Here is a 25,090-nt window from a genome sequence, read left to right as displayed (position 1 = left end):
GGCTTGAGAGACTTGGCTTGGGACAGACAGCCTAAGAGGTGTAAAGCTGAAAAACCTCATCTCTTTCTCAGGGATTAACCCAAGGAGAAGAACTAGGAATAGAAATAAGTTGTTCTCGTGGATGAGGCAAACTGACTATCCATCACAGAGGGAGAAGTCAGCAGCTGGAAAGGATTCAAAGTAACTGCCAGCCACCATGATGAAGGCCACAGCAAAGAGGCTCTCCATACAATACAGAGGCAGGTGCCAGCCCTTTGTTAGATCTTGTCTCTTCCATGTGGATCAAGATAATGTCTTTCATATCCCTAAGGCTCTGTCTCCCATGCAGCTGGACTTAACTGTAGTACTCTGCCTTCTCTTACCTAAAGCAAGCCCAATGCTGTAACAGTTGGTATGTAGAGTCTTTTCAAGAAAGAGTGGTATGACAAAACAGTAGTTAGGATTGGGCCTTCTGTTGGCAAGACCAGGAAACTGCCTCTCTGCACAGGAACCTCTCACCTAAGAGGCAGGGTGATGGGCAATATGGGGTCTTAGAAGCTGCCTGGTCAACACAATAGCCAAGAATTGTTTCCTAAATGAGGCAGTTCATGAAAGGCAGGAGGAGAGGAGAGAGAAGCAAATCACCTCTCTCTGTTCAGTTGTCCCCTTGTCACAACTGAGTGCTCCCTAACCTCTGGTTTGCATGTGGCCTGTGAGAACCTGTGGTTCTGGACACAGCTATATAAGAACACTGAATATGTCAAGGGAGAGGTAAGTTTGGAGCTTTATGTGCTGCATAATTGTATCTTTAGGCTGGTAAGAGTGGAGGCATCTGCCCTCAGCCTATAAAATTGTTTTCTCAGATGTCCTCTCTTTTGAGCAGCCATTTTACAGTGACCTTCTGCCACTCACATGTAGTCCCAGAAGTGGAGATGTCATCATCATCAACTGGAACCTGCAAGGCCATAAGCTTTGGCCCATAGGTCTAGTGTTCATATAACAGCTGAAGTGAGCCATCTCTGCAGATCTCTTGTTTTTTTCTCTGAAGCATGAAACTTTTCATGGTGGGTCACATACGTGCCTCTGTGTTTGGGACATTAGATTTATGTTCTGGAGCTGCAAGTGAAGGTTGCTTCTCGGCGGCATTCCTTAGCACCCAGAACCTTGCCTGGGAGTATCATGTGGCTGCTTGGTGAGCTTGCCCAGGAGATGCTGTTGGTAAGCAGAGCAAAGCATCAGTAGTGCCAAGGAAAAGAACTGCCTGCACCAGATGACCCTTTGCATGAGCATTTGCCTCATGGAAATCTATATTTGCTTGAATCCCGTTGGACGCTTTTGTGGCTTTTGTGCATTAAAAAAGGCTACAGAAGTATGGGAAAGATACTGAGAGCTGGAAGCTGAGACGTAAAGGAGAGGGGACAGGTCTAAGGTGGCAGAATGTCTTGCTGCTTTTGTCTTAGCCCTTGGATGTGGGCAGAAGATTCAGTGCTGGACTGGAAGAGTGTGAATGAAACCTTGACTTTGACATTGGAGTTCCCTGTGCAATGCATGAAGCTGGCCAGGCCTGTGTGCGCCCTGTGCAAGGGGCATAGTGGAGGGAGGACATTATCTCTGACTCTAGGGCTGTGTGAGGGTATGAGCACAGGGCTCAGCCCCTCCAAAGCACCGGGGAGACACAGAGTCTCATCCCAAACTCTGTCACACACTACAACTTTGAGAATCAGAGCTGACTCACCTTACGCTGGCCCAGAGCCCAGGCAGACCAAACTCACACTTGCCTTCCAACATCCCCATGTCATTGGTTTGTGATGGTTTTGAGCTCCTGGTTTTGCACAGGTCCTGGAACATGCAGCACTCTGTCACCTAGCAAGAGTGTTGCTTGCCTTGTCTCAATGGGAAAATTGTTCCTTTTTATGGAACAACCTTTTTAAGGTTGCACTGCTTTCTCTGAAGTAAAGTGGGAAGCTCTTCTATAGAGACAAATACAAGGACCACTAGCATTGCAGATGTTTCTAGTGTCACGCACCTCTGTGGTCCAGAAAAAACAGTGTGATGGGAAGTGGCCTGCCGGTGTCTGAGGGTCGTGTCTTGGCCTTGCGTGGACACAACAGCTGCAGGAATTGGGCACAGGGACGTGACTCTTCCTCAGTACTGGAGGGAAACAAAACAGTACATGAATGAAGCTCTGGTTCTGTAAACAAGCCTGAGAGCAAAAGCAATGTCCCCGTTGACCGTGTTCGCTGTATACATAGCTAATTATAGGGACAGCTTTTCAGGAGCTTCATTATGTACACTGGGGATTTTAATTCCCACCACACCTTCCATAACTCTGCAACTAGCCAACAACCTTGGGAGCCACAAATCAGCCACAGGAAAATTCTCCTCCTCCAGCTGTTCTGCAGTACTCTCTGCGACTTGTACAGCACAGACAGCCCCAGAGTGCTGCACTTGGGATGCCCTGAGCACAGATACTGGTGGCTGCAGAGCCAGTGGGTCTGCCTCAATCCCTGTGCTCTAAGGCTTCTGTAAGGCAGCTTTGGTGGGCTTAGCCACTGCCATGGTGCATCCGAGGTAGAAACTAGCAGCAGAAATTTGTGGAGGGTCAGTCTCTTGTTTGATGTTTTATTTTGGGGTTTTTCCCCCATTGTGTTGTTATATCTGACTTGAATTTGTGATATACTTGGCCCAAGCATTTTGAGCTGGCCTGGGAGGCTGGGTTGTACTTCAATGGAAAATACAAAGTGACAGAAGGCAGGCTGAAAGGATTTCCTTTCCCCCCAATATTGTGGAGATATCATGGTGCCTGAACTCAAGGGATGTTCAAAATAGCTGAGAAAGCAGTTGAGCCTGCCTGACAGCAAAGCGAGACTGCAGAGGCGTGTGAGAGCTGCTGTCTTTACCCCACTGGAGAGTGAATTAGATTGTGCTGTGGAAGATGCATTTTCACATCCATCCTTTGTGAGAAAGGATTTAAATGCTTCCAGAAGCAGAAGATTACAAAGAACTGGAGATTCAGCAAGGGGAGTAACATTTTTATGTTTCAGACCCATGAACTGTTGTGTGTGGCATAAAATAAGTAAATGTTCCTGAGAGGTAAGGACTGAGTCCCAGGAGTGTTCCCCATGTACCCTCCCAAGGCAGAAACCAGTCTTCAGTTCCTAGTGGCACTGTTCAGCTCTCTTGGGCACTTCCCTTTGCTGCTTGCCCATGCCATGGAGATGCAGAGGTTTGTTACAGCCCTGTCCTGAGCCTTTCCTACTCTTTGGCGGGATGTTTCCCCATGCAGTAGGCAGCTTTTATCAGCACCTCTTCTTGGTATGCATACCCCTCAGGACTCTGACTCTATGTCAGACATGTCACCAGGCAGCAAGAGACCTCTCTGGAGGTTTGAAAAACCTGCCTGGACACGTTCCTGTGTGACCTGAGTGAGGGAAGGTGCTGGGTGGGTTCCACAGAGAACTGATCATGATAAAGAGGAGAATACAGCACTGGTTTTTTTTTCTGAGGCTGTGACTGAAGTACTTCTTTGATCCATTTTGGCTCAGTCACTGAGGAAACTTCAAAGATATACTCTCAGGGGAAAAATCTGCAAAGCCACAAGATGCACATTGAAGAAGTACTTGTTCTCCTCTCTGAATTTCTTCCTTCTCTGCTAATGTACCTACAATTCCATGCAGGGCTCAAGGCTTTGACTCCTCTGTCCAGCAGCCCCTGGAGACCCCCACGTCCTGTCCAGGTACAGGGTGAAAAGTCAGACCCATCCACTTTCCAGCCTAAACTCATGGACTGTGTGTGCTCTCCAGGTTTCTCTCAAGTCCTGTGTTATGAGAATTATATACTCTTCATGTCTCCCACCTCCCTCCCTAGAACAGAGTCCACATTTTGTCATCTTGTTAGGGGCTTTGTGTTACTCTGTGCCACACATGTAATGTGGTTTATATTATGCCTACATCACCAGCATTATTTCTTACCTTTTATCTAGCAGCTAAGGCTATAGTTGTGCTATCTGTAACTTTCTCTGACAGGACAGAGACAGAATGTCTTTGCTTCCATAGGTACCAGAAGACATAGTTATCACTTGTGAAGTCCATTTCTGCTTCCTTGATCTGGGAGTAACTACAAAGAAATGTCAAGTCCTTGAGTCTGCTAATTAGCTCTCAGGGGAGTAGGATAGGATCTTGACATTTTCCTGGTTTTTGTATTGCTCCTATTAGTCACTGGAATCAATGGAGTAATCAAACCAAGAAAAACTCATCTGTTTTCTTATCCACTGAATAATGCAGGGCTGTATGGCCAAAAGATTGTGTTTTAACATAAAGATGTGATACTTTCAGTACAAAATCTGTTGTGCTCTGGTGGGTGTTCTTTGACATTTTAGAATTCAATGTGGGAGCTGCCCCTAGGCTATTTCATGGCTTCCCATTGTAATCAAGACTTTATTTTCCTTGGCCAATTATTTCCATTTTTTGGCTGAGAAACAGAAGAAACAGATAGTAATGTACCCTAGATTATTGAGGAAGCCTATGGGCAGAGTCAGTAAGAGAGATAACACAGATCTCCTGAGCCTTAGCACATGGCCACAATTTCTTTCCATCCTCTACCTCCCTGTGACTCCTAATGGCCATTTTTCAAGTTGAAATGATAGGTTTTTGCCATGAATCAAAGGTTGTCTTGTTCGGTTGCTCTAGTTTGGCACAACTGAAGCTGAACAGTTCTGGATCACCGCTTTCTTTCTCCATCCCTCTCTTACTTTGCCAGTGAGAGCTTTCTTCCTGGAGCAACTGCCTTATACTTGTGGAGGCCAATGAGGAATGTGCTTCCTTCTATGTGGCTTTTCCATTGCAGTTACAGTTCTATCTTTGATCCCTATGCATATTGAATTTTGGACCTCATCCTGTAGCAATGTTTACAGGCTTTGTTGAGAGTCTGTCAGTAAAAATAAAAAAAATAAATAAAAAATTAAGAAGATGTCTTTTAACATTAAATATGTTAAATAATTAATGATTAACCAAATACTATTTTATTTTAAATATTTTAGTAAGAAGAAATCTTTGCATATTAAAAGAAAAAACATCTATGGCAGGTTAGAGGAAAACATGAAAGAGTCCCTGCTTGGTACATTTTAGTTTTGGCAAGACAGTAACATTGTAGAAATGATTTTTAAAGTGAAAGGTAAAGATATTATGTGTATTTCTGATGCTATAACTGAGATAGTGATTCTTATATAAAAGGATCAATCATCTTTAAATGGTCATCAGTCTTCATTTCACTTATCTGTTCTGTCAACTAGGAGTCTGGATGCTGAAGCAGTTAGTGATTCTTTCAAATGCTTCCATCTTGAAGTTTCTTAGTGTGGAAACAGTCTTTGGTGTCTCTCCTGTGACCTGATAATTCACTGCTATTACACAGAGATGTAGAGCACTCTGGGAATATGCAATACTCCCACAGAGAAGCAGGCTAGAGTAGGGTGACATAAGAATCATTCCCTAAGGGTTGTCCTCAGTATCCCAAACCAGGGTCTCCTATGGAACCATAGAAATGTTTAAGTTGGAAAAGACCTTTAAGATCATTGAGTCCAACTATAAACTAGCACTGCCAAGTCCACTCCTAAACCGTGTCCCTAAGAGCCATATCTACACCTTTTGTGAATACCTCCAGGGTTGATGACACAACTACTTCCCTGGGCAGCCTGTTTCAGTCCTTAATAACCCTGTCAGTGAAGATTTTTTTTCCTAATATCCAGTCTAAACCTCAGCTGGCACAACTTGAGGCTGTTTCCTCTTGTCCTATCACTTATTACTTGGGAAAAGAGATGGACCCCCACCTGGCTACAGCCTCTTTTCATGCAGTTGTAGGGAGCTGCTTTGCTGTTGGTTAATCAGTGTGAGACTCTCAAGGGTACAAAACACTCCACATAACTTCAGGGTAGGGCTGGCTCTAATTGCACCCTCCTCCCCATTGTCTCCTTGATTCTGTGCAAGTGACAGGGCCTTTGACCCTTGCTATGATTTTATTTCTCTTTTTACCCACCCCATGCTCTGGAGATATCTCTGTCCCAAGTATAACCCTGCTGCTCCCAAGGGAAGGTGCTTGCCACATTGCAGGTGCCCCAGGCACTCCCTTTTACAAAGAACAAACATCCCCCACAAAGAGAGAACAAAGAGAACCCACCAGTTACCCTCCATCAGAGTGATAAATCAAGACTGTAGCAATACAAGGAAATGTATTAGCTGCCTTGCCCTGGAGGCACTGTTCACTCAAAGGCTTCTGTTTGGTCCTGGACTCCTGCAACCGTTTTTTTCAATTGAGTCCTTCTTGGCAGGTCTTGCTCTGTGATCTAGGATGATAAAACCTTTCTTCTCTTCTTAAGAAAAATAACTGTATCCAGGAGATTTAGAACTTCAGAAACTGCTTTGCCAGCATTTTACATGATAGAGAGACATTATTTCTGTGGCTGTTCCTATGGAAATGAGATGCTCACCCTGTCCGCCTTTCCAGACACATCTGATGGCAGGGCAGTGGTCACTGAGGTACTACAGTGCTACTGATTCTGTGAGACTAGCTATTGGGCAGAGAAGGAAAGTCTCAAAAGCTACATCTTTAGCTTTGTTGAGCCAGGGCTACTGTGATCCTGCTCTTGCCCTCATATCCTTGCTGGGACCCTCCACTCCCTACCAGATGAGCTGCTTGAGAGCTGCTCCTTGCCATAGAAAGACACTGATATTCTGTGACTCACTTGTGTGTCTCCTGCTTGAAAATTCAGGTGGGAGTGTTTACTTATATTTGGTCTGGGATTAATTGCACATTCATCTTTGTACTGAGACTCCATTGGGTGTGCAAACTCAAAACCCTTGAAGTGGTTGGCTTATATTTCTAGATGTGATGATCAGCCAAAGGCTTGGTGTTGGTTTGTTTATGTTTAAATTAGTAAATCTATCTCCATGAGTTTCTCTGTGACAGACAGACATGCCACAGATGGGTGGCATGTGTGGGAGGGGGTTCTGTTTCAGGACAAGCATCCTCCTCTTCTGTTTCTTCCCCAGCCTCGCAACACACTCAGGGAATTCCCAGGGAGCCCTATTCCCCAGGCCACTGAAAAAAAGCATTAAAGGCTCCCACTATCAGCATGGAGAAGGGAGCTGGGAGGAATGGCAAGCTTATCTGCCTCATAATGGTCAGAGTGTAGACACCAAGGCCTCAGGGTATCAAAGTCTCATTTTGCTTCCTCCTGTGTTATGTATCTGCTATTGGCAAATGCTTTGCCTTGTCCTTTGGGCTTGACTGGGCATGTTTCCTCTGCCTCTCTCCCCAGCAACTGAGGCCACTCTCCCTGACACTCACCTGGCCATGGCACCCTCCTGAAGGCTCTTCCCAGGTTGGAACATGGCCTGGAGCAGGTGGGAGGTGGCAGTGCCATATCTGCTGTGGAGATAACAGACAGCCTAGGGAAGGGGATGAGGCTAGTGCCATGGTGTCTCCCACTGGCCAAGTGGGGCAGGGATGAAGAGGAGAGGAAGCAGAGAGAGATGAGAGGAGGTGAAGTTGGTTTGGACTGTGTTTTATAGCTGCTGTTGTTTAGCTCCATGGCTGGAGTGTGGTGAGCAGCTGCAGAGTGAGGAGGCTGACCCCTCTCCTGCCTGGGGCTACTGTTCCCATGTTAAACTGTGGCTCTCTGGAAGGCTGGATCCAGCACCAGTCACAGGCTCAAATTCACTAGCATCAGCAGCAGCCCTAAAAACAGAAAAGGACTGGAGGTACACCCTGGTTGTCCCTCTGCCCTTTAATTCAGTTTCTGGACAGCAAGGCAGGTCAGGAAAAATAAATGAATGTTCAGGAGGACGCACAGACATGGAGCTATTGTGGGAGAAGCTGAGATGCTGGAGTAGATGATGAGGGGGCATGCAGGGGACAAGTGATGTAGGGCAGATAGGGCAGGACCCCTCACACCCTACAGCTGAAAGCAAGTCATGGAACCATCCATTCTGTGGGATGGGGTGGCTGTTCCCTGTGGCTAGCCTTAGCATCCTTTCCTTACCCAGAGTTGCACATCTGGACACTCATTTTGTTTGGTATTCACTGTAAACATGAGATTGCTGTAAGATCCAACCTTCTGCCTTCCACCCTGGGAGCACATCCAGCTTTAGCCTGGGAAATGGCCCTGCTGCTGCTTGCAGCCCTCAGTGTCCTGTTTGCAGCTCCTCTTCCTCTGATAGCTTGGAGACCTTAATATGGGGATTTAGATCTAGCTGATTAACTGGAATCCATTTCTCCTGCTAGCTGCTCAGGCCCACAAGGATATGTTGTTACTTTACTCCTATTTAGCAACTTAATTTATCAACAAAATCAGAGGCTGCTCAAATTAAATGGAGTTGAAACACATATGTGTGAGTTAGCTTACACTGGTCATCTCAATGGCTGTCAAGAAAGTCCCTGTGCCCTTTTGTCTCATCTCCTGAGCCACTTTTCTCCACTGAACTGCTGGACATTGGCTTGGATTATGGGGTTTCATGTCACTGCAGGAGCAACTGCAGGATAGCAGGGCAGAACAAACCCTTCTTGGGGCCCAGCAGCTTTTCAGGGAGTTTACATGATTCGTCAGACTACAGGAATGAAGGACAGCAACCACCAGGCAGGCAGGGATGGGCAGGAAACAGCCTCAGCAGCAGGCCAGCGGGATCCTTCTTGTCAGGAGCAGCTTGAGGTCACCTTTGTGCCTCAGTGCTAAGTGTTGCGTGCAGAATGCAGAAACCTGACTGAAACAATCATGGGTGCTTGCTTTTGGGCAAGAGAGAAGGAACTAAAGCTAAGGTCTCAGATGTCACTCCAGTCTCTTCAGTGGCTGTACAGAGCTCCTTGTAACACTCGCACTGCTGTTTTACCAATGGTGCCCCTCTCTGGAAGTGCAAACCCACCATGATAAATAATTTTCTTAGATTCTTACTATCTCAAGATGTTCCCAAGCTAAGGTATGATGACAGCAGATTTCTGTTCAGCATCCCAGTGACTGCAATGGTTGCTGAGGGTCAGCAACAGAATATAATTAGAACAATAGTGCAGAGTGGGCCAGAGAGATCAGATAATGCAGAAGAACTCCAGGGGCTTAAAAAGAGGTTGAACTTGACATCTCAGCCTTTGGGCTGTGCATCACCTGTCATCACCAAGCCCCAGGCTTGGGAAGGCCAGGCAGAGATAAGGGAGTCCTTGGCTAAGGAAAGGGGTCCTGCCAGCAAGGTTTCTTCTATGGAGAGGCAAAGACAGACATGTAATCACACATCTTTACTTTCTCAGGTTTGTGCAGCACTGGACACAAATGGGACCTTACTCCTGATGATGTCCCTGGGGGACTGTAATGAAATGGTTGTCTTTACTGCAGTCCTTTCCTGGAGTTAGCTGTTCATTTCAGGTCAACACTCATTTCTCAAAATAGACAAGAATCTCTTTAGAAGCAAATGAATGTGTTTTATTTATTGGGTAGAATTATAGAATCATAGAATGGCAGGGATTGAAAGGGACTTCTAGAGATCATCCGGTCCAACCCCCTCCTAAGGCAGGTTCACCTCAATCAGGTCACTCAGGAATGCATCCAGGTGGGTTTGGAAACCTCCAGAGAAGATGCCAGGGCTCCCTCACCCTCACAGGAAAGAAGATTTTCCCTTGTATTTAAGCAGAATGTTTTGTGTTCTGGCTTATGCCCATTACCCCTTGTCTTGTTGCTGGGCACTACAGAAAAAAAGTGTTGCCCCATCCTCTTGGCATACACCCTTTAGGTGCATATAGGAATTGATGAAGTACTTCCTTAGTCGTCTCTTTTCTAGGCTAAACAGCCAGTGGAGAGATGGAGAAGAGGAGGAGGAGGAGGAGGCAGTATTGGTATTTTTTTTATTGGACCCTCTAGCAGATTCACTAGTGAAAAACCCATCAAGAAAGACAGGCACTTACCTCAAAGAGCTGAATTGACAGGCAGTTGATTGGCCAAGTGACGTGGAAGGAGGCTCGTCCTACTGATGTGTACGGATGTTCTGTAAATAATACATGCACAGCAGAGATTCCCATAGAAAGTCTGCTTCAGGAAAATGTATGTATTAAATAATTCCCTCGTTAAATTTATGCTTAGCCAGCCAGCAAGGCTGTAAATGCTTGTGTACCCAACATATGACTCGTAGTGTATTTTGATGATGAATGTACAGCAACATATTCCAGTGCAGGCATGGCTGTAGATGGGAGAAGGAGAGAAGAGAAATCCCAAATAATACAGACTAATTGGTTCCAGGAAGTATTATACACAGATTCTATTGCTTGAACAGAGGGGAAAAAACATCAGTTAAAGCCCAAGAAGGACAAAAGTGTCTTTGTTGCCAAGAGTATTTAAAGAAAGGTCCTGCTATGGAAAAAATCTCTATGGAACTTCTAGGACTGACATATTCTGTAAACCATGGGTGTGATTTTTGACATCTGTATTCAGTCTTAAAATTCTATCCTTTTAACATTTATGGAGAGAAAAAAGGGCAGAGAGTTTCACTGCAGCAGATCCCAACCAACATTCCTCCAGCCAAGTGAGGGAGGATGCTGAATCCAAGAATATCACCTCATGACTGCAGCACCAATGACTTGTGCTTTTGTTTGTGCATCTGTCCCAGGTTTCCTCCCAGTGTCTGGCTAAAAGAACCATGAGCCAAAGTGGAAAAAGATCTATCTGAAAGGAATTTCTTGCCACTCAGACTACTGTCAGAGCTGTAGAATGATGTGAGATAGTTTTGAATGAAGACTTTTCTGTACTGAGGATGTCATAACAAGTCTTCCTGTTACCTTTTGATTGTTTTGTAGTACTGTTTCAATATTGGAATAAGAGGTCAGTGTGAGACACTATGGGAAAAAATAGGTTATTTTATTTTAAGCCATACTGATTTCACTCTCTCATACTAATATTGTCACAGTCATATACTCACAAGCACAGAGATGTATTTGTTCATACAACTTCTTTTTCTTGCAATCATATAGAGGATTCAAGGTACAGGCTCTCAGTCCTCATTATGTCTCCTCAGTTTCTCTCAGTGTGACTGCCACATGCTTATTTTAGATACATCTTTTGTGTCCTTCAGGAGCTGAGAGTGATGGTGATCTTATGTTTCTCCATCTTTTCCCACCTCTGAGCATCATTTGGTTTCATCATCTTTTGTCTCCTCATCTAGGTATCTCATAGCTGAAATTTGGTTTCCATTTTGGCATCATAATCTCTGATGAATTGAGTTTTTCCTTTTTTTAATCCTTAGGTGTACTCTGCCTCTTTTTTTTAGGACAGATCTTATTTTCAACTGTGCTTTGTTTACCCAGTCTGAATGTCCAGAGGATCCCTGTGTCAATATGCTGGGACCTTAATGATTTGCTAATACAGCTGCCACCAATGTGTGGTGTTCTAGTAGCCTTTCTTATGCCTTTTTTTCCCCTCCAGTATTTCCACACCCAGCCCCCTCTTTTTTGTTCTCCATTTATACCATCCTTACTGTTTGTTTTATTATTTAAAGGAAATTATGACTACTAATGACAAAGACAACCTGGTAAAAGTGTTGACTTCTGGAGTCCAGTGCCATTTTAGAAAGAGAGAAAAACTAATTCAAAAACAGTAAAAAATGGCATGATTCATCTTTCCCTCTCCTTTTAAAATTCTTTCCTGCTTTATGAGAACAGAAAATTTCTTCATACAGATAATCAACTGTCACATTTAATGCAAATAAACAACAAATATTTGTCCAAAGAGTATACAATTAGTGTGTGAAATTCATTTCTAAGGAAGGTCAACAAGTCAAATGAATTGGCTAGCATGTGTTGTTAGGAACATTAATATAATTTGTAGTTATATACAGGAAGATAAGAGTAAGGAAGATTTAATGCTTCAAGGAAAAAGAATGTCTTTGTCTTTGACACAAACAGCATTTCACAATTAGCTGAGTATTGTGCATTTCCCTCTACCCCCTACACTTCCTTTGAATTCTATCAGATACTGACAACAGAGGGCAAGACCAGAGGCTTGGTGTGACATGGAAAAAGTTATTTACTTGCTACAGATAAATACTTTACTAGCTACAGATAAATATAGATACTGAACACAAGATAGAACAGGCAAACATATGTAACATTACAGAGATGCTTGTAAATATTTCAGTGGTTTCCTGTATTCAAGAAAGAACAGAAACGTTTCAGTTCAATCTTGGCGTCTCAAGGACTGGCAGATTTTGGATCTAAGATGTTATCTAAGTTCATCATTGAAGAAAGAGGCATTATCGTTATTTTTTATTTGCCAGATGGATGAGGAGAGTGAAACCACAGTTGCTTTCTTATCACTCTGCACGTCTGGACAGGAAAGAAGGCGGGTAAATCTCATCTGATCCCAAAGAATGAATCCGGTCAGGACATTTTTATGTCTATGTGGTGAAGCAAGGAGGACAGGGGTGGAAAAGGCAGAGAGGCTTCTACTCCCCTTTCCCATAAGAGTGAAACCCAGAAGCACACTCTGTTTTTATAGCCAGAGTTCAAACTTTTTGATTGCTCAGTTTTTCGTAGAATACTTGAAGTACAATCAATTCTAGTTACTTATAAGGATTGTTTAATCCCTACACAGGAGTCACTGCCAATTTTTTCAACATCCAAAAAGTATTAACGTTATTCCTTCCTTCCCAAACAGCAAGAGAAAAAGGCTGATCAGTGTGTGTGGATATGTGTGGGTGGGTGGGGGTGAAGCCAAAGGAAGCAACAGAGTTAGCTTTTAGCCCTGAATGCTTTGCTTGCTTTTTTTCAGTTAATTAAAGAACCTTGGTCTGGCTTCTGTGAAATTTTAGTCTTCTGTGCTCATCAACTTCCCGTTACCAGTAATATTTTTTCATTGTTTCAGACAAACACAGCTGTTCTGGGAAGTCTTAGCCAAACAGAGGGAATCAAACTTTAAGGTGATTCAATGATATCCCATGGAGAGTGTCAAGTATTGGAGTTAAATGCTTAAGCCAGACTCACTTTTTGCATCAAGCAGAAATGGAGAGCAATGAATTCCCATTGTGTTGTACTGCTGACCTCAAATGCTCCTGTATTTATACCCAGACTGAGATTTTTCCTGGACACTGGGCTTCATTTTGAAGTCTGATGCATTACAAGGAATGACTTCGAGGATCACAGCTCCATAGACCATAGCTGTGAAATTGTGTCTGGCCACTAATCTCTGAATTTCAATCAGTTAAACATTCACCATGATCAATAGAATACAGTGGCTAAAAAACACCCCAAATTACCAATCAAACAACCAGCCAGCCAAACAAATCCCAGACCTCATCAATTGGAAACCTGTCCTTATGGTCATGGCTAATGTAGAGACAAAAATTCTGTAGGACACTGCAAGTAGAAGAATTATCCTCTCACCCTCTGCCTTTGGTCAGGAAGGAAGGATCTGGTCTTTTCATGATGTTTAATTTCAGTCCTGCTTCTTAGCAGTGGAATACTGAACAACCAATTGTCCCAGTGTCCAGAGTGACACCCTGCAGGATCAACATTTGAGTGTCCTCCACATCCATGGACAGGAGAAAGTCACTGGAAGCCATTGCATGCGATGGAAAGAGGAGTTTGTAAACTACCCCTGGCCAAAAACATTGGAGGAAGCATGAAGGAAAATAGCTGTGAGGTAGCGCGGGAACCTTCCTCTCTCACAGGATACTATCTGTAAGCTTCAGATGATGGTTTCTACAATGCTCCTAAGACTATATATAGATTCACTTTGCTAGAAGAAGCTCCAATATGTATGTTTGCACTATAAACTTTTTATTTTTGCACAAAGCTGTAATGCTGGATGCAAAATTCTTCTCAGAGGAAAGGTGGAAGCAGATTTCAATTATATGTATTTACTTTTTTTGTGGGGAAAAATCCATACATTTATTTGTTATGAAATTACTGTTTTCTCCTCACCATACCACTGAAATCCGTCCCCTATTAGATCCATCCCCTATTAGATCCAGAAGGAAATTTGGTAATAAAAGATGAGGATAAGGCTGAGGTGCTTAGTGGCTTCTTTTCCTCAGTCTTTAGTAATAGAGCACTTCCACTGCGGAAAGTCAGCCCCCCCAAACCAAGAGACAGAGGCAAGGAGAAAAATGTCTCTCCTACAATTCGGGAGGAGGTGGTCTGCTGCTCCACATTGATGTACACAAATCTATGGGGCCGGGTGGGGTACATCCTAGAGTGCTGAGGGAAGTAGTAGAGGTGCTTGGCAAGCCACTGTCCATCATTTATCATCAGTCCTGGCTGGCTGGGGAGGTCCCATCTGATTGGAAGTCAGCCAATATAACATCCATATGTAAGAAGGGATGAAAGAATGATCTGGGAAATTACAGGCCTGCCAGTTTGTCTTCAGTGCCCAGGAAGCTGATGGAGCAGATCATCCTAAATTGTATTATGCAGGACAACCAGGTGATCAAGCCCAGTCAGCATAGGTTTATGAAAGGTTTATGTTTAACAAACCTGATCTCCTTCTTTGACAGGGTGACCCACTTGTTGGATAAAGGAAAGGTTGTGGATGTTGTGTGCCTTGACTTTAGTAAGGCATTTGACACTGACACTCAGCATTCTCTTAGAGAAGTTGTCTGTTCTTGGCTTGCATGGGCATACACTTTCCTGGGTGAAAAACTGATTAGATGGTCGGATCCAAAGAGCTGTGGTCAATGGAGTTAAATCAGTTGGCAGCCGGTCATGAGTGGTGTCCCCCATGGCTCAGTACTGGGGCCACTCCTGTTTAACATCTTTATTAATGATCTGAATGAGAGGATAGAGTGTGCCCTTAGTAAGTCTGCAGATGACACCAAGCTGGGTGGAAGTGTCGATCTGCTTGAGGGTAGGGAAGCTTTACAGAGAGATCTAGATAGGCTGGGTGGCTGGGCCAAGGTCAATGCCGTGAGTTTCAATAAGACCAAGTGCCAAGTCCTGCACTTGGGCCACAACAACCCCCAGCAGCGCTACAGGCTTGGGGAGGAGTGGCTGGAAAGCTGCCAGGCAGAGAGGGACATGGGAGTGTTGATTGACAGCTGATGAACATGAGCCAGCAGTGTGCCCAGGTGGCCAAGAAGGCCAATGGCATCCTGGCCTGGATCAGGAACAGTGTTGTCAGCAGGAGCAGGGAAGTGATCATTCCCCTTTACTTGGCTTTGGTGAGGCTGCACCTGGAATACTGTGTCAACTTTTCTACAAGAAGGACATTGAGACACTGGAGAGGATACGGAGATGGACTACCAAACTAGGAAAGGATTTGGAGCCCGTCTCATATGAGGAACAGCTGAGGGATCTGGGGCTGTTTAGCCTCGAGAAAAGAAGGCTCGGGGGAGACCTTATCACTCTCTACATGAAAGGAAGTTGTAGCAAGGTGGGGATCGATCTGTTCTTCTTATTGACAAGCAATAGAACAAGAGGAAATGGCCTCAAGTTGCTCCAAGGGAGGTTCAGGCTGGATATGGGGAGGAATTTCTTTACTGAAAGGGTTGTCAATCATTGAAATGGGCTGCCCAGGGAAGTGCTGGAGTCACTGTCCCTGAAGGGGTTTAAGAGACAGTGGATGTTGCACTTACGGAAATGGTCTAGTGGTTGATAGGGCTGGCACAAAGGCTGCACTTGATGATCTTAAAGGTCTCTTCCAGCTGAAGCGATTCTATGATTTTATGATTCTATGAAATGGAAATTAAGAATTTAAGTTATATTGAAAAGATGTTGTTTGATTTCTGTGAAACTAGATTCCTCCTGTTTATATGATCCCCCTTTCCTTTAATCTCCAGAACTTTTCAAACCTAGTTTTGAAGTGTTTAAACCTGTGTTTTTACCAAGTTGAAACAGTTTTTGAGCTAGCTTTGGGGTTAATTTCAGGTGTCTGAGTTTGCTGCCAGAGCTAACACATGTTCAGGTATGTATATCAAATTTCTCTAAATGTCTGAAATGTATTTCATTTATTTTTATTTCACAGTGTTTTGACTAACTCCTGTGTTTAAAAAAAAAATCTCAATTTCTAAAGCTTAGTGTCAGAATGCTAGTTTTCAGCACGATTTATTCCATGAGACTGTTGACCTTAATTATATTGTGGATACTCAGACACTGTTACTTAGTGGCTCTATTATACTTGCTTCTTGGATCAGTTCCTAGGTATTACTTAGGACTAAATGAAAAAGTAAAAATAAAGTCTTGTTTTCTCATGTGCTGTAGAACTAGTTGTTCCAAAAAGCACTTGTTTATCATGTTGGGCAATCACTTCCTAAGCCATAGACCATGTGGCGATTGACTAACTTACATTCTGATGTACTGGAGCAAGCTTGGAAAGGGCTGTTCAAATAGGTGAGTCATTATTTGATAACACAGGCAACCTGGGTTTGGAAAGCTTCCTCTGTCACAGAGCTGATAGGGCTTATACCCTTGCTGCAGTGTTCAGTGACTTTGTTGAAGCCTTTCTGGCATGAGCTGGACACTCAATAAGAGACACATAGATATGGATTCTGGCCCTAAAGACACAGAGACTGGAAATAGAACTTTGCCTAAATATGAGAGCTGTGAATTCTGCAACAGCCTCTGGAGGAATACTGGAAACAAAACTTAATTGCTAGTCCATTGTGTTGCTGGAAAAGCCTTGTGGACAATGCAAGGAGGGAGAGACTTGTTAACTCCCACAGACTATGGTGAAAAGACCTGTCATTTTCTGGGTAACTGCAAATCACCTCACCTTGGTAGTCCGTCCTTACACCACTTCCCACAGGAATTATTCTTCCGTGAACATGGGTGACCTGAGCCAAATAGAGAACTCTTGCCAAGGTCTCATTGGAACCTTACCCAGTGGCACTAACAGATGTCCGTCTCTGCTGGCACACTCTCAGTAGACATCTCAGAATCAGTATTTTGTGATCACCTTTATGATTGTCGGTTCATAGTTGTTCCTTTTGATCCCCCTTTACTTTCAGTTTACAAGCTTTTAATGTACAGCAAGATTCTTACTGCTAATTCTCATGGAAGACCTTGCCTTTCTGCTATTGCATATTACCCTGTTTCTATTAATCCAACTTTCAAAGTAATCCTTTTCCTCCTGTATGAGCTCTCAGGACTCCTTTCCACCGATGTTGCTTTCTTCCTTTGTGTTATCAACAAACTTTGTCAGCAAGTATTCCCTTTTTAAGCCAGTCATTAATGGAAGTATCCAGTAAAACTAGTCCCAAGATAATTTCAGTGTGTAATTTCTCAATGTTTCCCCTTTCCACTGGTGAAGCTTCTGCCCCATTTGTCTTACCATCTCACAATTTTGGTTTTAATGCCTATTTTCCCTAACTTTACAAAAAACTTACCAAATGGCACTAGGACCAAAGCTTTTGCAATATCTAGGTAGATGAGGACAACAAGGTTTTCCAGGTTCTGATTTCCTTCAGGGTTCAACATGTCACAGGGTTGAATATTCAGCTGTCCTTGAAGGACAGTAGAAGGGAGCAAGGAATGTTTTCCTATTTGCACTGTTTTTCAAAGGTGGTTCATGCCTATGCACCCTATACTTTGAGGACAGCTCAAGGCTGCTGTTCTCAAGTTCTGAGTGCCAAGAGCTGCTTGTACAAGGACACACGTAACACAGTATCTCGTTGCCATAAGTAGGACTGAACTTTCCCCAAACTTATCAAGCACTGTAGGAGCTCCTCAGTGTTCTTTGGGAACCAAGCAAAAGTATGTAGATAAAAAAATGCATGTTTTAGCTCTGTAAGGTGACAAGGTGTCCTATAAAAATGCAGCAAATCCCACCTCTGTCCCAATCATTTGGTGTTTCTTTAACTCCACAGTTATGCTATCATTTTCATTTTGCAACCAAGGCTGTACGTCAGGCCACATTTGATCTTTTTCTGGACCAGACAAACCACACTCTCCAGCTGTTTGGTTAATGAATAGATATGAAGGCTTTTCTTTCTTAACCTCCCAAGTCACTGATTCTGCACGCTGGTCATCCTCTTCACCTCACTTCTGCTGAGCTCCGTCCATCAGGCTGGGCTTACACTTATTTAAGGACTAGGCGTGCCAGCATCCATTCTGAGCATGCACACAGCATGGATCTCTGCTGAGTGAAGGAGCACTGCTGTGGGTTGGTGCTCACATGGATTCAGCATCCCAGTGCAGTGCACATGGTGCTCTTGGCTTGGATGCAGGGGAGACCAGAAGCCCAATAGTCCAGCTCAGCAAGTACATGTCCTGGGTTATCTGATGTGTTGTCCAGCACTGTTGTGGGCCTAGTGTGAGCAGCAAGGGTGCATCACAGGGACTTTGTTAAAGGCAGCTCTTTGCCTTGTGGGGTTTGTCACTTACAGATATTTAAAGCAGACACCTTTGTTATGTGAGTTTTCAGTCTGACATTAGCCTGCCATTAAGAGAGGGGAATAGAGCAGTTGTTAAACTAGCATGAAAGAAGTCTCTTGACCCATGGAAGAACAGGTGCCCTGGCCAGCACTACAGCTCTAGTTAGAGCACAGACAGCAAAGTAAGGGGTAGAAAAGGCAAGAGTGAGAGATCTTGCTGCAGAGAGGGAGGCTGAAGCTTATCCTCAGATCTCTACCCACTTCTGGGTACAGTAAGGCAGACTAGACATGGCTGTGGCTACTAGCCCCTAATGTCTGCTCTGGCTCACTCCACTCTCTCTTGGCTCAGTTGCTCGAGGCTGTTGGTTTCCTGGCTGTGGGCAGAAGGTGTTTTCAACAGAGAAGGTAGTAGCCTCCGGGTAGATTGTGAGTGGAAGCCGGAAGAGGGGAGGAGTCACTGATCAATGCTAATAAATAAAAGGCTTCTCTGCTTCAGTCCAGCATCCAGGACTCCGGGAGAGCTGCCCCCTCAGACAAGAACTGCAGGCTGGCGGGGAAGCAGCGACGGCTTAGTGAGTATACAGGGACCGCCTTGCTTTTCCTGGACGCCTACTCGGTGTTAATGTCTTACTGGTGCTCCACAGCTGCAAAACATTAGAACTGGCTGCTATGGCATGCGTAATATCATGACTCTCCACTCTAGCAGGAGAAAGATCACAGGGCTACTTTTCTGATCTCACCTTAATTTGAGGCACTGTGGAGATTTCCCTGGCATTTGCAGGCAATTTATCTTTGCTTCTCTCTCCGTCTTTCTAACCAGTGGATGCTGCTAGAAAGCAGGGTATTGGGCTCACTGTGCTGCATGATATGTTGCCTCAGGGGCAGCCCACTGATGCTGGGGAGGGGAGATGAGTGCTGGAGAAGTGTGGAATTCAGGAAGAGTAAAAAGGAGATGCACTTTTGCAAGGAGAAGTGTTCCCTGAAGGAGATTTGTTAGTATAGGACTCTGTAGCTGGCATGTTCATTCATCTCTTGGAAAATGCATTGCCTCTGTGGTGAAAAATTAAACATTTGGGTAAAAGTGGTGTTTGTGGCTCTTCTCCTGTGGTAGATGGCAGGGGATGCTCCGGACATTCTGGGATCAGAGTCCTCTGAAATGGGACCAGAATCTTCCAGGGAGTGGAATGCTTTGCCCTGAGTGAAGAAAGATAAATAAAGAGGGTTTGGCTGGAAAATGTGTTGGAGTTTCCCACTGTGCAGGCTCACCTTCATTCCAAAGTACTCTCAGAACCTTCCTCTCTGTGCCTCACTGCTTTCCTGCTGGTCTCCTTCCTCCAGTCTCTCTCTCAAATGTCCCTTTCCCATGAGGTCCCAGGGTATATAAGACTTTCAGGGAATGCATAAAATCTACATTCAACACTAACTCCAAAAACATGGACTCGAAGGAATGTAAATAATCCCAGGGTAAAGAATTCCCTTAAAGAGAGTGGACAGGGCATGGAGGGACAGCAGAAAAGTCTCAGTTCTCCCTTGACCTTTTATCTATAGCAGACTTTTGGCTTTTGCCGCAACAAAACCTGGTTTTCCTCCTTCTCTCAGGTTGAGTTCTGAACAGGCAGGATGTGGATGGTATGGGGGGCATTGAAGGTGCAGAGCTGCTCTCTGCATGGGGTGGGATAATGAGGAACAAAACCAATTCTTTATCTTTGAAGCTGAAGGTTCTGCTTAGTTTCTCTCCCAGAGACCACAGGCTTCAGGCAATGGCTACGAGTTTGAAATTGAATGGCTAAGTTGTAAAATCCAGAGTAATCTTGTTTCACTCCCCACTGGGGAAGTGTTCTCAGATATGTCACATGCAGCATGGGTCCTAAGAATGGCCTTTAAAGGCAACAGCAATGACAACACCACACTGGCTTGCATATGATGGTCTGCACCTAGAGCTCATGCAGTCTGTACCCTGTCAGTGAGAAATCCCGATGCCTATGTGTATAGATGGACAAAACTGGAGGTCATCACAGCTTGGGTCAGACATAACAGCAGTTACCGTACCCTAGGCTCATCTCCAGGCTGTGGGCATCATCCCAGTCCCACTACTTTCGTGGGAGAGGGCTGGCAGGTACTGAGTACACACCTTCCCTCCTTGCCATGTCTCTAACAAACTATTCCTCTTTGGTTTTCATCCAGTAGGGATGGCCATCTCTGTAGCCCCTTTCTTCCTTCACTCCCTCCTACTGTACCACAGAGATGGAGGGGGGAACATCCCATCTTTTGTCTGCTGTTACTATCCATCACATTCATCCCAGACAAGCTCTTCAGGTGCTAGAAGGTGAGATAATGCTCCCAGAGGGTGCCAGCTCAGACTGTTTTATCAGCTTTGAAGTGTTTGAACCTAGAAGGATCCCTTCTGCTGGAGGAATCATGATCTTTTTTCATTGAGATGTCAGCAACACCCACAACTCTATCTCTACAGATCCTCACTGTGGTCCTGGCAGACAGAGGATGGTGAGGGCAAAGAGGGAATATCAGAGGAAAAAATAGCAAGGCAAACATTTACATTTGGGATCAGCACACACATAGCCCTCCAGGCTCCCAGCAGCCCCTGAAATTCCTTCCACTTGCACAGGCCAGCTTTTCTGAGCGTGGAGTGCTAGTGACATGCCTGCCTGTGAATTATGACCCCCAGCCTTGAACTGAGAGAGGAAAGGGGCATGTCCCCTCCTTCCCGAAACCTGATTCAATCTGCTAATAGAAGATGTTTTGTAACAGTTCTGTAAAGAGTGTGTACCAGCCAGCTGTCAACTTCCCCAGGCTCTTTCATGGGCCCCCTCCTGGCTCTGTTTTCATAACAAACATTCCACTGCTAATTTTGCAGGCAGCCCAAGATCTCCAGCTGCCCTCAGTGGGAAAAGAGTGAGACGCAGCAAGAGAGACAGAGTGAGACATTCCTCCCTGTACTGGCACAATGCGCACCCTCATCATCCTTGCGCTCCTGGCTGTCTTGGTGATGGCTGCTACTTGCTATGGTAGGTGACCCTTTTACTGTGCAGACTGGTAACTCTAAACTTCCATGCATCTGTGGATCTGTTCAGATGTTTTAATTCAACTTTGTGTCTTCTTTCCCCTTAACTTGATCTCCTGCCTGCTTTCCTGCCCTTGTGTCAGACTCTCCTAGCCCTGCTCCACAGCTGTCAGCTCCAATCACTGTGATTTATGGTCCAGAATCAGCTCCTTACTCTCTGTTCCAGCTCACCTTGCAAACTGCTCCTTTTTCTGCCCCTCTGTTGTCCATATTACAGTAAGGGCTCTTATTCTTAATTCTTCCTTGTAAATGGAGAGGTGTTGTTTTCTCTCTCTTCTTTTTTTTTAATGTCAGCCACCTTTTCCTGTGAGGCACACAGCTTCATACTGATGGAATTAAGATGATGTTTCATGCAAGAGTGAAGGACACCTTACTGTGCTAATCCATTCCCTAAGAACATATGCATGCTTTGAAGCTAGGAAGTATCATATCCAGTGTAGTGTGAGCAACATGAAGGTGAGGATCTATGTTTGAGAGTCAAATATTGGAACACCAAGCACAAGCCTGGAAGTCAAGCCTAAGAACCCAGATAGATCCATTTTAAACTCTTGAACTCCCCAAACTCCTAATATAAATTCTAGATCACATTCCTGATCCCTTTCTCTTCCTTTTAAACAGATGCCTCAAAACCCAGCTTCTCAGATATGTGTGTGTGTGTTATTGATCTGTGATGTGTGAGACTGTGAAACCATCAATGCAATGTCTTACCATATGTTTTACTCTTTCTTTCCCCAGAGTCCCATGAAAGCATGGAATCCCATGAGTATCTCAGTAAGAGACTGCTTCGCTATTTCTTGATTTTTGTAGTGTGTTACAGACATCTGCAAGACCAACGCCTTGTACTTTACTGTAGGGATTAAATAGGTAGAGCCACTCAGCCCAGGGAAATTGAATTTACTGGGCGATGGAGTTTCAGGATGAAAGGGGAATTAAGATTTAGACATCACAGGTTTGAGCACAAGTGCACAGCACTATTTTACAAAGTGTATAATGAGAACTGGAAAACATAGAATCATGAGCTTAGATCTTGGCTGTATGGACCTAAAACAATTTAAGTGACACTAGAAAAGGACATTGCTTAAAAAGCTCTGATATGAGCATGGAAAGAGGTACTGCAGAAGCCAGTGACACGATTTCTTCTCCCCTAAGGACAGGGAGAGTCTTACTCTCAGTATATTGGAAGAAGCAGGTGGGATGTGTGGGTAGGAGGGATCCTTTGGCTGAAGAGAGAGTTAGTGTCACGTGAAAAGCGTGAAAAGGTGGAAAGTCTCACTCTAGAACAAACACTGTCCTGGAGAATTTAAAGAACAGATGCATCAAAACTAAAAAGAAATTAGACCACCTGGGAGAAGGACTTCACAAAGCAGCTAGTCAGAAGCACAAGGGCACGTGTGGGAGCCAATGCCAAAGACATCCACAGACTCCTGAACTCTGCAACAGGACTATGATGTTTCTCAAAAAGGACAGAAGAGACTTTCAGACACCTTATTCCAAAACTGTCACGTAGACTGCTCAGTGACTGCCCAACCTTGGAAGCAGATAACCTTACTCAGGCCCTTCCTGGTTTTACCTGTAATTTCATGGTTCTGGTAATTCTGTACTTCCATGCAGGCTGCACAAGCCAGAGGAAGGGTCTGTGCATTAAACAGTGGGTTGCACATCAGGGACCCCAGCAGTTCCTGGGTTTCACTGTGCATGGAGCGGCAGACAAGAGAGCTGTTATAAATGGGGAGGCTAGCTTTTGTTGAAATCTGGCCTTGAAAAAGTGTCTATGTACTCTGAACAACCCCTTGCCTTTTCAGATCCCTTCATCAACAGGCGTAGGGCCAATGACTTCATACAAGCTGACACGAGACTAGAAGCCATCACTCAAGAGAGGTATGCTATGGCCTCAGGATGCAGAAGATGGGAGTGGGGAGAGATATCTCCTTGCCAAGTAGAGGATGGTTAACAGGGGTGGCAGCCATAGGTCTTCTGAGAAGCCTCAGCCCCTCTCTCAGTATGAGGTTCTTGTGATGTCCCTAAACCTGGGAGAAACCAGAACTCAGAGAGCAGAGAGTGAGTCCTTGTGTTTGAGGACATGCCATTTGCTGGGAGTGCGCTTCTTAATTCATCTGAAGGAAACACCAACGGAAGGAGAGGGAATCAGTGTAGGATGGCCAGAATGGAAGCTCAGTTTGAGATCTTGTTCTAGTCCTCAGATCTCATGTAGAATTTGCATGACCTTTTCTAAATCACAGGGCCATCTGGGAGCCTTCTTGCCTCATCTATAAAATGCAGATATAAGCAGTTTCATACTTAATGCAGAGCTTATAAAAGTAAAAGCTGAAGCACAGAAATCATCTCTTAGTGAGGTGTAAAGGCAAACTTTTTCCATAGTACCCTTTTACTGGATGTTTCAGGTCTTTATTCCATGCATGGCTTGGAGGAAGAGCAGAAGAGCTGAAGGCAGTAGGCTGGGGAAGTTGTGGAGGGATGATCCTTCTTGAGCTCATGGCAAGAGCCACTACCCTCTCCTCACCAGCCTACTTAACCTTGAGTAGCTTAACTGAGGAGGAAAAATGTTCCTCCTGTAGTCACATCACTCCCCTGAGTGCTATGAATGAAGAAGCAGGTGCACTAAGATCCTTGTAGCTGGAGGACGGAGTATGGTGATGTACCCTTAATCCTGATGGGGAATTGTAGGGCAGGAAAAGGATGTGAACAGATATTTAAGATGACAACACTTAGCCCTCATCTATCCTACTTTTGCAGGATCAGGGAGCGTACTAAGGCACCCCAGGAACGTCAGAGAGAGATCTGCGAGGACTACTACCCCTGTGAACTGTATGCTTTCCGCCATGGCTATCCTGCTGCTTACAGGCACTATTTTGGGAGGAGGAGGACTAAGTAAAGGATGACCTGTCCCCATCCTGGGGCCTGGAGCCCAGGGTATCCTCCTCAAAAATGCAATGGCTCTGAAACATATTCAGTTGCATGTGTCCCTGTATGTTATCCTGCCTGCTGCTTCTGTCCCATGTAGCCAGGGATTCCTACACTGTGTTAACTAGCGCTGAGCTGATATAGCAGAGATCAGAGAGAGTTCAAGATGTGGGTGTTTATTACACAATAAATCGCTGGTTTGATACTATCTTCTCATGAGTCACAGCATTTTGAGTGGGCGTGTGCAGTTTTCCAAGAAGAAGCTGAGTTTGTTTATCATAGAGTCTGGTGCAGATTATGGAAAAAAAAGTCACTACCTTGCAACAGCACAAATTTGAAAGGATCTACAATGGTTTTTGTTCCAGGGTCTACAAGTGGCTCCTTTTAGAGGGCACTGGAAAATTCCAGTTCCCAATCTTAAGACATCTTAAAGTGGCATGGTGTTCAGCAGGCAGGGTGAGATGCACTTTTTGAAAGTGAAATCTATGTATTTCCTCAACTGGGGAAGGAAAATTCAGAAGGAGCCTGTTTTATCTTAAAAACAGAGTTAGGGAGAGTTGGTGACAGAAAAAAAGCCTGTAAATTGCATCTTGTTTATCCAGCTACCCTCAGGTTGTGATGCTGGATGCTCCTGTAGAAAGGCGTGCATGGTCCAGACTTTACTCTGATTTCTTTTTTTAATCCCCTTTTATGCCTTTATTTCCACTTGGAATGATTCTGGTAGCACTAGAAAGCTGCAGAAACTAAAGGTGCAGAGTGACAAATAAACAAATAAAAGAAA

At 44.5% G+C, this 25,090-nt stretch overlaps 1 protein-coding gene across 1 annotated transcript; it reads left to right on the top strand.

Moving 5' to 3' along the window:
- Positions 1–18,777: 18,777 nt before the first annotated feature.
- On the top strand, positions 18,778–25,090 carry MGP (matrix Gla protein). The gene is made up of 5 exons (XM_010209482.2): positions 18,778–18,880; positions 21,181–21,331; positions 22,123–22,158; positions 23,190–23,265; positions 24,142–25,090. The coding sequence occupies exons 2-5, from the start codon at positions 21,271–21,273 to the stop codon at positions 24,278–24,280; spliced, it is 312 nt and encodes a 103-aa protein (XP_010207784.1). The 5' UTR covers positions 18,778–18,880; positions 21,181–21,270; the 3' UTR covers positions 24,281–25,090.

Source organism: Colius striatus, chromosome 1 (genome assembly GCF_028858725.1).
Source record: "Colius striatus isolate bColStr4 chromosome 1, bColStr4.1.hap1, whole genome shotgun sequence".
Classification (NCBI taxonomy): domain Eukaryota; kingdom Metazoa; phylum Chordata; class Aves; order Coliiformes; family Coliidae; genus Colius; species Colius striatus.
This window is presented reverse-complemented; position numbering and strand designations above follow the sequence as displayed.